The following is a 16914-nucleotide window of genomic DNA, read 5'->3' on the forward strand; positions in this document are numbered from 1 at the left end:
CCAAGGCATTTCTTCTGGTTGGCTGTCTAATCTAGACTTCTAGAAAAGAATAATTTCAATTTACAATAAAGAATACTTGTCTTTTTTCAGAAACAACTTAACCAATGTTCTGTTTAATGATCCACAGAGCAACTGATGTTCTGCTCTGTAAAATATAGAACCCAGACAACAAAACGCATTCCCTCACCCTTTTAACACATATATTTATCTGCAAGAGATAAAGAATATTAATTTAGTATGATTTAAGTAAGAGTCTTGGACTGAATCAAGAGACATGGATGGCAATCCCAGCTTAGCTTTTGGTTAAAAGAAAATATTATACAGCCAGAGTGTTAAGGTTTGAATACTGGCTTTAGACATCATCTGAAAAACTAGAATAAAAATAGTACTGACTGATAAATAACACTACATAACTCATAAGTGTTAGCTAATATTATAACAAATAATATTATCTTTCCAAAGCTCTAGTTTAGTATCTAGCTAAAAGGTTGTATGTTTAAAACTTTAAGCATTCATCAAGTTGGCCAGGACTAATATTGTCATGTTATTGTTAACCAGCCATTATGTCCTTTAAGCAAAATAGAGGCACTTTTATAAAAGTTAAGACAGAGAGCAACAAGATCCAATGATGGGAGACTTGATGATGTAAATCTCTTTTCTCCCCCTTTTCTGTAGACCTGCTAGCTGTTGTAGTCTTTCTGTTCATTCTCTATTCTTAACCATTTCCCTTGAGTTCAGTTTGATGAAACCTATGTCTGCCTATGTCCTCACACACAAATTCTGGGGTACAATGTAAACCTGTTACTGATTTCAACCTCAGTTTGGAGAAAAAGTCCACATTTTGTTTGACCCTCCCTTTACCCCAGTAATTCTCATGGAAACTGAAAGCCCACTCTTTTCTTTGAGATGGAGTCTCACTCTGTCGCCCAGGCTAGAGTACAGTGGTGTGATCTCAGCTCACTGCAACCTCCGCCTCCCGGGTTCAGGCGTTTCTCCTGCCTCAGCCTCCTTAGTAGCTGGGACTACAGGCTCCTACCACCACATCCGGCTAATTTTTGTATTTTTAGTAGAGATGGGGTTTCACCATGCTGGTCAGCCTGGTCTCAAACTCCTGACCTCGTCCATCCACCTCGGCCTCCCAAAGTGCTGGGATTACAGGTGTGAGCCACCGCTCCCAGCCGAAAGCACACTCTTTTTATACTAACTTAATCAATCTTGAGGTTCTCATAAGAAATATCTAGTTACCCATCTTGGTCTCTCCATACCTAGTTTCTTTGTATCTACACTCTGTATTGACTTGAGATTCTGTTAATAAGCTCCTCTATCCCATCCTAGAACTAAGAGACCAAAGCAATCAAACAAACATACAGTTGGCCCTCCATATCCTCGAGGGATTGGCTCCAGGACCCCCTGTGGATACCAAATCCACAGATGCTCAAATCTCTAATATAAAATGGCTTAGTACAGTCAGCCCTCAGCCATGGGTTGAATGCTTGGATGTCAAACCCAAAGATAAGGAGGACCGACTGACTGTACTTAGCATTACACACAGTGACCAAGCCCATGGTAGCAATTAAAAACACCATTGTTTCTAAACTCCTGTGTGAAAGAAAAAAAAGAAAAGAAAAAAACAATCAACACCAGCAATAAAAGCAAAACAAAACAAACACACACATCTTTTTATTCAAAGGTTCATTCAAGGCCAGGCGTGGTAGCTTGTGCCTGAAATCCCATCACTTTAGGAGGTCAAGGGAGGAGGATCACTTGAGCCTAAGAGTTTGAGACCAGTCTGAGCAACATAGTGACACCTTGTCTCTATAAAAAATAAAAACAAAAATTAGCTGGGTGTGGTGACGCGCACCTGTGGTCCCAGCTCTTGAGTGGCTGAAGTTGGGGGACTGTTTGAGCCCCAGAGGTCGACAGAGTGAGCCAAGATCAAGCCACTGTACTTCAGCTTGGGTGACAGAGCAAGAAGACCCATTTCTAAAAAACATACACCCCTGCAAAAACAACAAAGGTGCAATCAAATAAGCATATATAAACAATTTTTTTCTTTTTTGAGACAGTCTCATTCTGTTGCCCAGTCTGGCGTGCAGTGGCTCAAACACAGCTCACTGCAACCTACATCTCCCAGGCTCAGGTGATCTCCCTACCTGAGTCTCCTGAGTAGCTGGGACTACTGGCATGCAATACCCCATGTGGTTAATTTTTATATTTTTTGTAGAAACAGGGTTTCACCATGCTGCCCAGGCTGGTCTCTAACTCCTGGGCTCAAGAGATCCACCCACCTTGACCTCCCAAAGTGCTGGGATTATCGCTGTGAGCCACCGCGCCCAGCCAGCAAATCTATTTCGGGGACTATAAAACCTCTGTCATCTGCTTACAATGTTATGTGGACCACAATATTTGTATTGAAAGACAAGATTTAACATGCTTATTATGTGCTTTCCATTCTTTTAATATAATAACTGATATTATGATAAACAATTGAAGCTACCAGACTACTCTGTTGTATCTCACACATTTCTAACCCCATCAGTTGAGTTTACATATACAAAGAGGCAACGGTATTTCTTCCCAAGTCAATTTACATCTGTTATTCTTGTTTGTAAAGGCACGTTTCAATATTTAATAGAAATACTATGTAAATCAACAAAATGTCTGAAAAAATAAAGTGAATTATTATGAATATGACTGAAAGATATGTGTGATGGGGGGACAAGTGTATACATATTTAGGTACTCACTTGTTCCAATTTAAAGATATGCTGATTAAAGTAGTGCTGTAAACGTTCATTAGCAAAATTAATACAGAACTGTTCAAAGCTGTTATTTTCATAATCTTCAAACCCAAAAATATCAAGAACACCAATGGACAACGTCTGTAAAACAAGAGAAAGTTTTGACTAAAAGTAATGTTTAAATTTACTTAATGAAAAATATCCACAACGTAAGTAACAAAATGCTCAATTCCTCTAAAGCAGTGCACAGGGGATTGTGTTTAGTCGGTATTCAAAATATATCATGAATTAAAAGTATTCCAGTTCTCTTTATCTTACTTTTGTCCTAATTAAAAAATACATCCAAACCGTTAATACATATAATCTATAGATTACAGAAATGTGTGAAGCAAGGTTCATGGCCTGTTATCTTAAGAAATCTCAGAAATCCCTAAGATCTAAAAGGGAATGGAAAAAAACAGAGTATGGGGAAATCAAAAGGTTATTTAAATGAAGGATCAAGAGAGGCAGGTTACTCCTGGCTATATCAAGAAGACGATGCAATTTTTCCTATTTTGACTTCTACATTCCAATAAATAGAATTCTTCATTAAGAACCAAACTAGTATATTTTATAAGCCTCATGAAGACTGAGTGAAACTAGATGTCAGAACGTATGGTTTCTTTTTTTTTTTTTTTTTTTTTTTTGAGACGGAGTCTCGATTTGTTGCCCAGGCTGGAGTACCGTGACGTGATCTCAGCTCACCGTAACCTCTGCCACCAGGGTTCATGCGATTCTCCTGCCTCAGCCTCACCAGCAGGTGGGTTTACCAAGGCATGCACCACCACTCCTGGCTAATTTTTTGTATTTTTGGTAGAGACGAGTTTCACCATGTTGGCCAGTCTGGTATCAAACTCCTGAGTACAGGTGATCCACCGGCCTCGGCCTCCCAAAGTGCTAGGATTACAGGCATGAGCCACCACACTCAGCCAGAACATATGGTTTCATAAAGTTAAAAATGTTTATTTAAAAAAAAAAAGTATGAGGTTTAAAATGTTGAATAGTGCTAAAAGGATTATAATGAAAGACAGCAATCCCTGCCTCATCAAGGTCTGCTCCCTAAAGTCAACCACATTCAAATCTTTCAGCTGTTTGGTAGAATACAGAACACAAATGCTTATTCTTCTAGTTCACTTCTAGGAATAAGCTAACTTCTTACTGTGAATTTGGCTCGAATACCTGCATATAAACACTTTTCTCATGACCCCAACCCATTCTAGAAATACAGTTGTATGATAATTTTGGTTAAATGAAAATAATTTTTCTCCACTGGTGCTAGGAGATACAATGGGCAAACTGATATACTGAATGACAAATAGTAAGATTTTTTTTTAAAGCCTGTACTATTTTGTTGAATTCTGCCAAGTTTAGGCCCTTAAAAAAGTTAAAATAATGCCCTTCGAAAATAAATCAATTTGATAAATTAGATTACAATTTAAATTAATTTTTGTGACTGTGAGTTTACCTGAAGCATGAAAAATTAACATAAGAGCAATTTCACATTTAAGGCAATATGATTTAATTAAAAAGATGACATTTTTAATCAGTCTGACAAGGTGGACTAGTCCATGAAGGCTGCCCAGAAAATACAACTAGATGTGAAATTATTAAATACCAATAATCTGCCATATTAAAAATAAATTCTAGTTAGAAAAAGTCTAAACATAAAAAATTATAATTATAAAAATATAAGAATAAATATTTTACAATCTTGGGCTAGAAGAGGCCTTCCTCCATAAGTAAAATACACATACAAAATGCAAAACTAAAAACAAGAAAAATGACAGAATTAACTGCAAAAAAATTACAACATAAAATCACAAAAACAGATAATATAAATAAATCTAAAAAGTAAATAACTAAGAAAATAATTGCAATATATAACAAACTATAGGCCTCCACAAATATCCACAATAAATGCCTTCTAAAAAGGAGTAGGCCAGGCATGGTGGCTCACGCCTATAATCCCAGCACTTTGGGAGGCCAAGGAGGACAGGTCACTTGAGGTCAGGTGTTTGAGACCGCCTGGCCAACATGGTGAAATCCCATCTTGACTAAAAATACAAAAACTAGTGGCGAGCACCTGTAATCCCACGTACTTGAGAGGTTGAGGCAGGAGAATCACTTGAACCCAGGAGACGGAGGTTGCAACGAGCCAAGACCATACCATTGTACTCCAGCTTGGGCAAAAAGAGTGAGACACTGTCTCAAAAATAAAATTAAATTAAAAATAAAAGGAGTATCAAAAAGACAAAATAAAAAACAAAAATAACACAAAGATATTTTAAAAATATAGAGAATAAATAAAATAGAGAAAACATAAGGTGATGCTGAACTTTTATCTATCATTAAAAATAATGCAATAAAATGACCATTCCCTTATCAGATTAGGAGAATTTAAATACTGATAACATCCAATGTAGGTAAAGGTGTAGGGGATCAGGTGCTTTCACACACTGTTGCTGGAAATGTATAGTCTTTTTTGGAAAGTGTCCAATTTTTAAAATGTATCTATCCTTAAACTCAGCAATCAGCAGGGCATGGTGGCTCACGCCTATAATCCCAGCACTTTGGGAAACCGAAGCAGGCGAATTGCCTGAGGTCAAGAGTTCAAGACCAGCCTGGCCAACAAGGTGAGACCCTGTGTCTACTGAAAATACACAAATGAGCTGGATGTGATAGTGGGCACCCATAATCCCAGCTACTCAGGGGGCTGAGGCAGGAGAATCGCCTGAACCTGGAAGTCAGAGGTTGTAGCGAGACCATGCCACTGCACTCCAGCCTAGGTGAGAGCGAGATACCATCTCAAACAAACAAACAAAGACAGCAATCCCACTTTGATAATTTTATCCTAGAGAAATGAATATACAGGTAAGTAAAAGAATATTTGTTACAGCATTATCTATAACAATAAAACAAAAATAATCTATTTTTAATGAATGGATTTATGGTACACATCTTAATATGTATTTATATTAAAACATTTTTTTAAATAGCCAGGTCCAGATATATAATGAGACAGAAAATATTTCAAGAGATTCTAGGTAAAAATATATATATATATATGTTTGAAAGAATACAGAGAGCATGATTCTATTTACATTTTTTAAAGCAACTCTGAAAATACACGTTTGGGAGGTAAAAACACATAATAAAAAAGGTCTGGAAAGATACACAGAACAATTCTTCTGAACAGGGTAATAAATAATGAATAAAAGTGATTTCTTACTTATTACTCTATATAATTCTGTGTTTTTAAATTTCATGTATTAACCAGTTTACTAAAATAGCTTTTAGAGAAAAACATATTATAATCTAATATATCATTACCTTGGTATTATGCTCTAAATCTTTACTATTCAGAAGTGCATGATTAATTCGAAAAACTATCCAGTCAAACAGGGCACTATATAGAGACTTAGCCATGGAGTTCCTCACTGTCACAGCCTGAAAAACAAAAAGATTACAAGTGCATGTAGAACTGACAATGATATGATTAAGATACCATGACAAAGTTTTTTGCTCCCATTCAAGAAAGAAACTTACTATTCTGAATTAGAAACTAATATTTCTCTCAAAATAAAAACTCTATAACTTAAGTTTTTTGTTTGATTGCTTTTGAGAGAGTTTGGCTCTTACTGCCCAGGCTAGAGTGCAATGGCGCAATCTCAGCTCACCGTAGCCTCCGCCTCCTGGGTTCAACTGATTCTCTTGCCTTAGCTTCCCAAGTAGCTGGGATTACAAGCACACGCCACCATGCCCGGCTAATTTTGTATTTTTAGTAGAAATAGGGTTTCTCCATGTTGGTCAGGCTGGTCTCGAACTCCTGACCTCAGGTGATTCACCCATCTCGGCCTCCCAAAGTGCTGAGATTACAGGCGTGAGCCACCGCACCCAGTCAATTGAAGTTTTCCATATGTACTCATTCAATTAGTCCCACTCAGAGAATCTAGGCCAAAACTGCCATTAAAGATAAGAGAAACAAAATGTAGGTCACTCAGTTCAAAACATGTTTACTAAAAACTGGGATATATATTCCCCCTAGGAAAGAAGGTATAATTGGAAGTTTACAAACAAATGACTTTGCCAGTTAAAGTGGGTAAGAGTATTCTAGGCAGAGGAACAAATCTGTTAGCCAACAGCCATTAATTTCTGCGGGATCCAAAGCACCCTGTTAAAACACACACTAATACAACCACAATTACATTGGTAGTTGTCTTCAGCTTGTCATCCATAGAAACTCTGAGAATTACTCCATCCTTGAGGACAGAAACAATTCCTTCATTATGTAGTTACAAAACTTATTTTTTCCTCACTCTAAGCTTTCCAAGTTTACGACAATTCTCTATACTATCTGCTCTATTTTCCTGTAAGTCTGAAATTGTTCTTAAAAAAACAAGAATTTCACCATTTAGAAAGCATAAATTTACAAAAAAAAAGGGGTGGGGGGAGTAGAGTAGGGCACATGTCTTACAGAATTGAGTCTTGGCACTTAGAAGAATATAAATCCTAGCAATTTACATATTTATTATCTAGGGGTTTATTTGGAAGCTTGTATATTCAGGTATATATTTATAACTCTGTTTTGAAGTATAAAGAAAATAGAGAGTAATGATTAAGAACTAGACTATCTTCCAATTCTAGTTTTTCTACTTATTCTAGCTGCATAATCGTGACTAAGTTACTTAACCTCTTAGGCTACTGCTTATACATCTGTAAAAAGAAGGTAATATTACAACCTACCACACAGGTGATGAATTAATTTCTGAATACTGAAGGAAAAAGAAGCTTCCAGTTCCTAGACCAAAAAATAACTGCCTACATAGCAGAGAGAAGATTGGAATCAAATTCTCTATCTTCAACACCAGAAACCTGTATTATTTTTTATTGTTGTGGAGTTTTAGAATATTTTTAATCTGCAAATGGTTGAATCCTTGGATATGGAATCTGAGCGTAAGGTGAACCAACTATCAAGAAAACCAATGGTAGAATGAAAATATAATAGAATACCACTGTATTTTTCCCCCAGAAAGAAAAGAAAAATGAAGATAATCTGATAAAATTCAGGAAAAGTGCAATATTTGAAAACTAAATCAACAAATATAAGACATAGAATAAGCATATAAACATTATCACAATAAATTTTATAAATGAGTTGAATTTAAAAGACAGACCTTCAGACAAAGATAAAAACTAAAGTCTAACTACACTATGGTTTACATAATGTACCCTTTTTATAAAATACCATAGTTATAGAATCCAGATATGCCAATACAATACCTATTTATTTACTTTGTACTCCAAATTTTATACTTTCAGCCCTTTTCTCTGAAACGCATGTCTGTCTTTCATAGCTTAACCTCAGCAAACCCAAATACCAAGTAATATTTTCCCACCCAAACAAGACCTCATTTAGTGTTTACTATCTCATTGAAGGGTACCAATATTCTTACAGCTGTATAAACCAGAAATGTAGGACTCATCCTTGACACCTCCTTTGTTTGCCTTGCTTCCCATTATTCAAGACATTACCAGGTCCTGTTGATTTAGTCATCAATTTTTTTTCTTTTAAATCCATACATTTCTCCCTATCAATATGTCACCATTCTACAAAGCAAATATCATTCTCACTATTGCAGCCTCTGAACTAATCTCTCTACATCCACTCCTGACTTCTGTGTTTGACCAAAACCCAAGATAGCCCACAAGATTCCCATCCCCTGGGGAGTACAAGTTATGTATAATTCCCTCCTCGTTAAGTGTAGGCAGAACTGTAAATACAATGGATTCCACTCCCATATGAACCTGATGTTACATGATAAAAATGAAGGGATTTTAAAGATATAAAAACCCAAACCAATTGATTTTTTAATCAAAGGGAGATCATCCTGGATAGGACTGACATAATCAGAAAAAGCTCTTCAAAAGGGATTTGAGTTCTGCTGTAAATAGAGCTTCTCCTGCTGATCCTGAAGAAGCAAACTGCCATGTTGCAGGCAGGGTCACATGGCAAAAAATCACATCAGCCTCTAATTGCTGAGAATGGCCCCTGACTGACATCCAACAACAACAGAAAACTAGGTGCCTCAGTCCTAGAATCACAAGGAACTGAATCCTGTCAACCACCTGTGAACTTGGAAGAGAACCTCAAGCCTCAGATGACACATTATACCCCGATGGACATCTTAATTTCAGTGCCTGAGATTAAGGGGCTGAAATTTTTATTGAAGAAATAACGGCCAGGCGCGGTGGCTCACAACTGTAATTCCAGCACTTTGGGAGGCCGAGGCAGGTGATCACACGGTCAGGAGTTCAAGACCAGTCTGACCAAAACAGTGAAACCCCGTCTCTACTAAAAATACAAAAAATTAGCTGGGCATGGTGGCGGACGCCTGTAATCCCAGCTACTCGGGAGGCTGAAGCAGGAAAATCACTTGAACCTGGGAGGCAGAGATTGCAATGAGCCGAGATCACATCACTGCACTCCAGCCCAGGTGACAGTGTGAGACTCTATCTCAAAAAAAAGAAATAAATACACCAAACAAATATAAACAAAAACAAAGCTGGGAATACAAAACAATCTCAGAAGGTTACATTTAAAGTTAAAAATAAAAATAAATACTAAAACAAATTTTGTAATGAAAAAGGTGGTGTGGTCATTAGAGAAATGCAAATCAAAACCACAATGAAACGAGTCACAATGGCTATTGTTAAAAAGTGGAAAAACAACAGATGTTAGTGGGGATGCGGATAAAAAGGAACATTTATACATTGTTGGAGGGAGTGTAAATTAGTTCAACCATCAGGGAAGACAGTGTGGCAATACCTTAAGGACCTAAAAGCAAAACTACTATTCGACCCAGCAATCCAATTACTGGGCATATATCCAAAGGAATAGAAATCATTTTATCATAAAGACACATGTAAGCATATGCTCACTGCAGCACTATTCACAAGAGCAAAGACATGGAATCAACCTAAATGCTCATCAATGACACACTGGATAAAGAAATGTGGTACTTACACACCATGGAATATAATGCAGCCATAAATAAGAAGAAAACCATGTCCTTTGCAGGAATATAGATGAAGCTGGAAGCCATAATCCCTTGCAAACTAATGCAGGAACAGAAAACCAAACACAGCATGTTCTCACTTCTAAGTGGAAGCTAAATGATGAGAACACACGGAGACATACAAGGAGTGATAAAGAGTGGGAGAACGGAGAGGATCAGGAAAAATAACTAATGGGTACTAGGCCTAACACCTGGGTGACAAAATAATCTCTGCAACAAACCCCCATGACACAAGTTTACCTATGTAACAAACCTGCACATATACCCCGGAACTTAAAGTTAAATTTTAAAAAAAGAAAAAGATAGTGAAATAAAATGTAAAAAGCAATGAATCTTTATTTTACATAAAAGAAATATAAAACTCTTAAAGATTTGGCTTTCTTATTGTTCAGAAAGAATCTCTCAAAGTGGAAGACTATAATATGACATAAGAAGAAATGTGGACTTGGAGACACAGAAGATGAGACAAATGGATCAATGTCAAGCTTAAAAAACATTCTCTAGAATTCAATCACAATTTCCTCACCTCTGTCTTCTAATATTCTAATTTCATATTCCTGTCCAATTTTTATAATTATCATAATTTGATTTGTCATCACTTTCATAAAATTACTCCATAAAGTAGTGACTTTTCAGTAATTTTCCTACCCCTAGAGATCTGAGTGGTATAATAGTAGTAACATATATCACCTAGAAGCCTCAGTATACAGATGATATTTAAAGTGATGGGACTGGGTAAGATAACCTCAATGAAGAATATAGAGAAGAAGAAACAAAGACTGTGTCCTAGGGTACTCCACCTTTTAGAGATAAAGAAAAAAGAAAAGACAAGCAGAAAGAACTGCAAACAAGTAGCCAACAATGAAAAAGTTAACCAAAAAAGTATGACGTGCTAGAAGAAACTGTCTCAAGAATAATAATTAATTGGGTCAAATACTGCTCATTTATAATTCTAATCTACCATCTATCTACCCCAGATTAGTAATATGAAAGTTAGAAATGATGAAGAGGTTAAGATCCTTGGAGAAAAATGCAAGCCTATTTCTCACAATCACATTCAAATTTAAGTTTCCAAATCAATGGAAAATTCACAATCAAATTTAAAGGCCTAGAAAATATTTCAATCAAAACTTTTTGCCCTTGTCATTTTCCTGCTAAGAGAAAACCCAAACTTCAAACCTAAACTTCTAACAATGTCCAGAATGCTTTCATTTCATAGAAAATTCATCATACCTCTGCCAACTTGTATGGCAAAATAAGCTTTTCTCCCACTGTCACCGTCTTCCTTGTAACTAATGCTTCAAATAGCATCTCTTCTTTAACCTATAAAACAGAAAAGTAAACTCAATATGTAAGATTTATGACAATGTGTTGAATTATCTTTTGAAAAAGCCAAATAGAGGAGGAAAAGCTTAATGAGATTAGCAATTATATAGCAGAGAAAAAAGTCAATACACTGGGCAATTTTAATACTGGCCAAAATGGAATTCAAGTGTCCCACTCAAAAGACAACTGGGTTTTTTCAAGTTAAAGCTTGCTTTCTGATCATAACAGAGAAACATGTTTCACTATGCAGAATACAGAAAATATAGAACAGTACAAAAAACATTTTAAGATGATCAACCATAATCTCACAAGCTGGAGGCAAGGACTAAAAAGTGACAGCACTTCTTGAATTCCAGAAATATTCCAAAGGATATTAATTTATGTTTCAGATATTTCTTCTTCATGAATCTTGAATTCTAGGAATATTCCAAAAAATACTTACATTTCAGATGTTTCTTCTTATTCATGAATGATAAACTTTTAAGATAAAGTTGACACTTCCTTTGTTCTCACTCTCTCCCCAGAGACAAATACTATCATGAATTTCACGTTATCATTTCAGTTCATGTTTCTACACTTTTATATGTATTAAATATATTCATAAACACTATGCTATACTGTCAAATGAATTTAATGTTTACCTATAAAGTATCATATTGCCCATGTTTTTCAGATCTAACTATGTGGATAATTTTTTATTATTATTATTTTTTGAGACAGTTTCATTCTGCCATTCAGGCTGCAGTGCAGTGGTGTGATCTCGATTCACTGCAGCCTCGACCTCCCAGACTCAAGCAATCCTCCCACTTCAGCCTCCCGAGCAGGTGGGACTACAGGCACATACCATGTTGATAATTTAGATCAACTTTATTCATCTTAACTGTTATACAGCATTGCAGCATATAAATATACCACAGTGCGTAATCCATTCTCCTCTTTGTAGGCATTTACACTATTTACAATTGTGTGATTACAAAATAAACCACAATGAATATTGTTGCACATGAGTTCAAAAGTTTCTGTGAAGAACAAACCTAAAAGTAGAAGAAGGTTAGAGCATACATATTTTCAGCTTTACAGAATACTACCAAATTCCTATATATAATTTTTACCAATAAGCTCTTTCAGTAGTAGCACTGAGAGTTTCTACTTCTTCCAAACCTTGACTATACTTAATGTTACCAGACCTTAGAATTTTGTCATGATGATGGGCATGAAGTGGTAAAACAAGGACATTTTATAAAAGTCTCCATACATAATAAAAACGTAACATTCATAAATGTAGGCGATATAAAAATTTATTTGTAAAAAGTATTAGATTATAATAGCTGTGAATGGTAGCTCATGACCGTAATCCTAGCACATTAGGAGGCCAAGGTAGGCAGATCACTTGAGGTCAGGAGTTTGAGAACAGCCTGGCCAACATAGGAAACCCTGTCTTGACCAAAAATACAAAAATTAGCTGGACGTGGTAGTGCACACCTGTAATCATAGCTACTTGGGTGGCTGAGGCAGGAGAATCGCTTGAAACCAGGAGGCGGAGTTTGCAGTGAGCCAAGACCACACCACTGCACTCCAGCCTAGGTAACAGAGTCAGACTCCATCTCAAAAAAAAAAAAAAAGATTATAAGGAGAAGATTGAGTTATAAAATGACAGAAAGAGGCATTACCCTGCCACCAACAACATATGATAGATCAATAATCTTTTAAAGAACAACTTTGAACCATATTGAATGGATAAATATTACCTAGCAAATACAGCAGCTTTCAGAGCATTCACTGATCAACTCTCAAATTCCAAAAACTGGAAATAATTTGAGGCATGTAACAAAATGCAGTAAAGCCAAAAATCAACAACCAAATTTACATAAAAGGCCTCAACCTTTTAGATTTATTCAAAATACATTAAGGAACAAAAATAATACCAGATTACACAAAAATAACAAAACAAAGCTAAGAAAAAAACGTAATAAAATCCAAAGCTATATTGTGAGGTATATTTCTGCAATTATTAAAAGTAAATATTGGCTGGGTACAGTGGCTCACACCTATAATCCCAACACACCTATAATCCCAAGGCAGTAGGACTACTTGAGCTCAGGAGTTAAAGACCAGGTTGAACAACACAGCAAGACCTCCTCTCTATTAAAAATAAAATTTAAAATCAGCCAGGCATGGGGGCATGTGCCTGAACTCCCAAGTACTCAGGAGGCTGAGGTGGGAAGATTGTTTGAGCCCAGGAGATCAAAGCTACAGTGAGCCATGATCGTGCCACTGCATTCCAGCCCAGGACTACAGGCACATGCCACCACGCCCAGCTAATTTTTTTTTTTTTTGGAGACAGAGTTTTGCTTTTGTTACCCAGGCTGGAGTGCAATAGCACGATCTCGGAAAACTGCAACCTCCGCCTCCCAGGTTCAAGCAATTCTCCTGCCTCAGCCTCCCAAGTAGCTGGGATTAGAGACGGGGTTTCATCATGTTGCCCAGGCAGGTCTTGAACTCCTAAGCTCAAGTAATCGCCTGCCTCGGCCTTCCAAAGTGCTGAGATTACAGATGTGGGCCACCGTGCCCAGCCTCATACCATGGACTCTTATACAACAACAAAAAAGAAGAATCTAGAACATAGAAATCAGAATTGAAAGATCTCAAAAACATACTATGGAATGAAAAAAAGCCAAGTTTCAGAATAATACATACAGTATAACATTTATATAAAGACTGAAAACAGGCAAAACTATATATTCTTTATAAAAACATCTATCTATACTGAAAATATAGAAACAAGAATAGGAATGACGAACACCAAATTCATAATAGTGGTTACCTCTGGTGGAGACAGAGGTACACAGTGGGCTTCAATTATATGCAATATTTTATTACTTGAGTGGGGCTGTGAGTACGGGTTGATTACATTGTTTTCTATATAATATTGTGTGCTGGCAACATTTCATAACAGGGAAAAAAGGAAGAAAACATCCTAAAACAAATTAATATGTAACAAGTAAAATGTTAGAACTGATCAATCTAAAGGCCAACTCTTTGAAAACATGAAAGATGGCTAGGTGCGGTGGCTCACGCCTGTAATCCCAGCACGTTGGGAGGCCAAGGCAGGCGCATTACCTGAAGTAAGGAGTTCGAGACCAGCCTGACCAATATGGAGAAACTCCATCTCTACTAAAAATACAAAATTAGCTGGGCATGGCGGCGCATGCCTGTAATCCCAGCTACTTGGTAGGCTGAGGCAGGAGAATCACCTGTACCTGGGAGGCGCAGGTTGCGGTGACCTGAGATCGCACCATTGCACTCCAGTCTGGGCAACAAGAATGAAACTCCATCTCAAAAAAAAAAAAAAAAAGAAAAGAAAAAGAAAAGAAAACATAAAAGACAAATCTCACACAAAGCAAAAGAAAAAAACTAAGAAACACAAATAGCTAATACCATAGAGAAAAAATTTTAAAGACTGAAATTAACAGACTATTTACAAAGAACTCAAAAGCAACAAATTCTAAACATTCAAAACATCATTTTTAGAAAATCACAGATCATCCAATACATCATTTTTAGAAAACTACAGATCATCCAAATAACTCAAGCCAGATTTGAAAATCCTAAAAAATTAGTTAACATGGAACAAATAAAAAGACATCAAATACAGTTGCTCATAAGGTTGACCTCTCTCAAACCCTTGAAGAACATATTATTCTCTGCTAATGATCCTTCTAAATGCAGAAAAAGGAGCAAGGGTACAAAAACTCTCAACTCATTTCCTGAGTTCTCTTTAACTAGCACAAAAACCTAACAAAGATTGTACATAGATCTACGCATAACCACACAACCCCAAAACATACTAATCTTGCATAACATTTGGTAAGGCTCCTAAAGAAAATATTATCCAATTCATGATTTTTTAATCAGCTCCTCTATAATTTTCTAAAACTTCTTAAATATAATACTTTTAGAATATTCAAAAACTATTAATACAGAACAAGTAGCAATGGGTTTAATATCCATTCTACAAAGTTTCTCATATTTACCTAATTAAAAATCTGATATTTAATTAGAAACCTATTCTTGGCCAGGCACAGTGGCTCACGCCTGTAATCCCAGCACTTTGGGAGGCCAAGGTGGGTGGATCACCTGAGGTCAGGAGTTGGAGACCAGCCTGACCAACATGGTGAAAACCCATCTCTACTAAAAATACAAAATTAGCCGGGCATGGTGGCACATGCCTGTAATCTCGGCTACTTGGGAGGCTGAGGCAGAAGAATGGCTTGAACCCGGGGGGCAGAGGTTGCAGTGAGCTGAGATTGCGCCACTGCACTCCAGCCTGGGCAACAACAGTGAAACTCCGTCTCAAAAAAAAAAAAACAACAAAAAAAACCCTATTCTTTATATTGTTTCAACAGATGTTAAAATACACTCAAAATACATAAACCTGCTAAAAACTGAACAGTTTTTGGTAATGATGACAGTTCTAATATCTCACAACAAAAACATCTTCCACAATTACCTACAATTTATCAATTGGAGCTTGTTCACCTTTCAATAATTTTCACAAGTATCCATGCCAAATAGGCATTAGTAAAGACTCAAAACATTCATTATCACCTCAGGTAATTACAAAAAAAAACTGAAAAGTAAATAAATAAAATTAAACCACTACTTTAAAAACATTTGTTCTTCTATATTTACCATTGAATTAAATCACCATGGGAAGAAGAGAAATTAAATCACAACTAAAGAGTTTGAATGTTTAAATAAACCAGTCAATGTGCTTATCTTTGTACTCTATCTCAACCAAAGCCTTAAGATTGCAATTATTATTATCAGTCTTAACCAACTAGAGGCAATCATTTTCTAAAATAATTTCTAAGTACTAACTAAAGATGAGATAGGTGTCTTCTTTAGCTTCTGAATTTTGAAGCTATTTTCTTTCTACTTAATACTAAACCTCAGCCCTAGAACCAATCCAAATTATACACAAGAAGAAATTTAAGAAGCTGGGGTTCAAAAGTGAGATTTTCTGTCAAATCACATTTGCCATTTGCCATTATCTTTGATACTGGTTAGCCCCATTCTCAGAATTAGATTTCTCTCTTTTTTTTAAACCCATACCTGAGTTCCTCTTTGAGTTGCCTGAATTGTTCTTACCAGTCTCTTACCAAAGAAGAAAGGATACACTAGAAACAGAAGCCCTGGTTTCTGCTGAACTGCCTAGACTTACAAGTAAGACCATTAGCCACAATGCCCTGTCACAATACCAAACCCTTGACTAAAGTATCACCTGAAATACCTGACTAAAACGCCATCTGTTCTCTGGCCTTTATGATCTTCAAAATTACAAACTTCAGATACCACACTCCATCTCCTGGTAGAATTTCTTTCCAGTAAGTCTAGTTCCAATTCACAGTACTCCCTTCTCCTGCCTCTTCCTCTGCTAGGTTATCATTCCACTGAAGTTAATAAGCAATGCCCAATGTACAGAAAAAATAAACACTGAGTGGTTAGACAAATAAGAAAGAGGTATCCATTGCTCTCAAAGAGCACTGCAACCTTATAACAGACATAAACTAAAAAACAATTAACTTTATGCTATACAACTAAATTATGCTAAGTAGAAACAAATGCTCTGTATTTAGGGAGTCAGTTTAGACCACTTAAGGTTAAACCACATGAAGCGGCCAAGGAACCAAGATTTGGAAGATGAATACTTTTTTTTTAAAAAAAACAAGC

At 36.3% G+C, this 16914-nt stretch overlaps 1 protein-coding gene across 15 annotated transcripts in view; it reads right to left on the minus strand.

The window, feature by feature from the left end:
* Window positions 1-16914, minus strand: part of MYO9A (myosin IXA) — a 308489-nt gene that overhangs the window by 181126 nt on the left and 110449 nt on the right. For all 15 annotated transcript variants that reach the window (XM_008016030.3, XM_038010113.2, XM_008016029.3 and 12 more), the window contains 3 exons: window positions 11089-11178; window positions 6110-6226; window positions 2747-2881 (listed from right to left, as the gene is read on the minus strand). In XM_008016030.3, coding sequence (XP_008014221.3) covers window positions 2747-2881; window positions 6110-6226; window positions 11089-11178 — 342 coding nt within the window. The remainder of the gene's footprint in view (window positions 1-2746; window positions 2882-6109; window positions 6227-11088; window positions 11179-16914) is intronic.

This window comes from Chlorocebus sabaeus, chromosome 26 (genome assembly GCF_047675955.1).
Source record: "Chlorocebus sabaeus isolate Y175 chromosome 26, mChlSab1.0.hap1, whole genome shotgun sequence".
Lineage (NCBI taxonomy): Eukaryota > Metazoa > Chordata > Mammalia > Primates > Cercopithecidae > Chlorocebus > Chlorocebus sabaeus.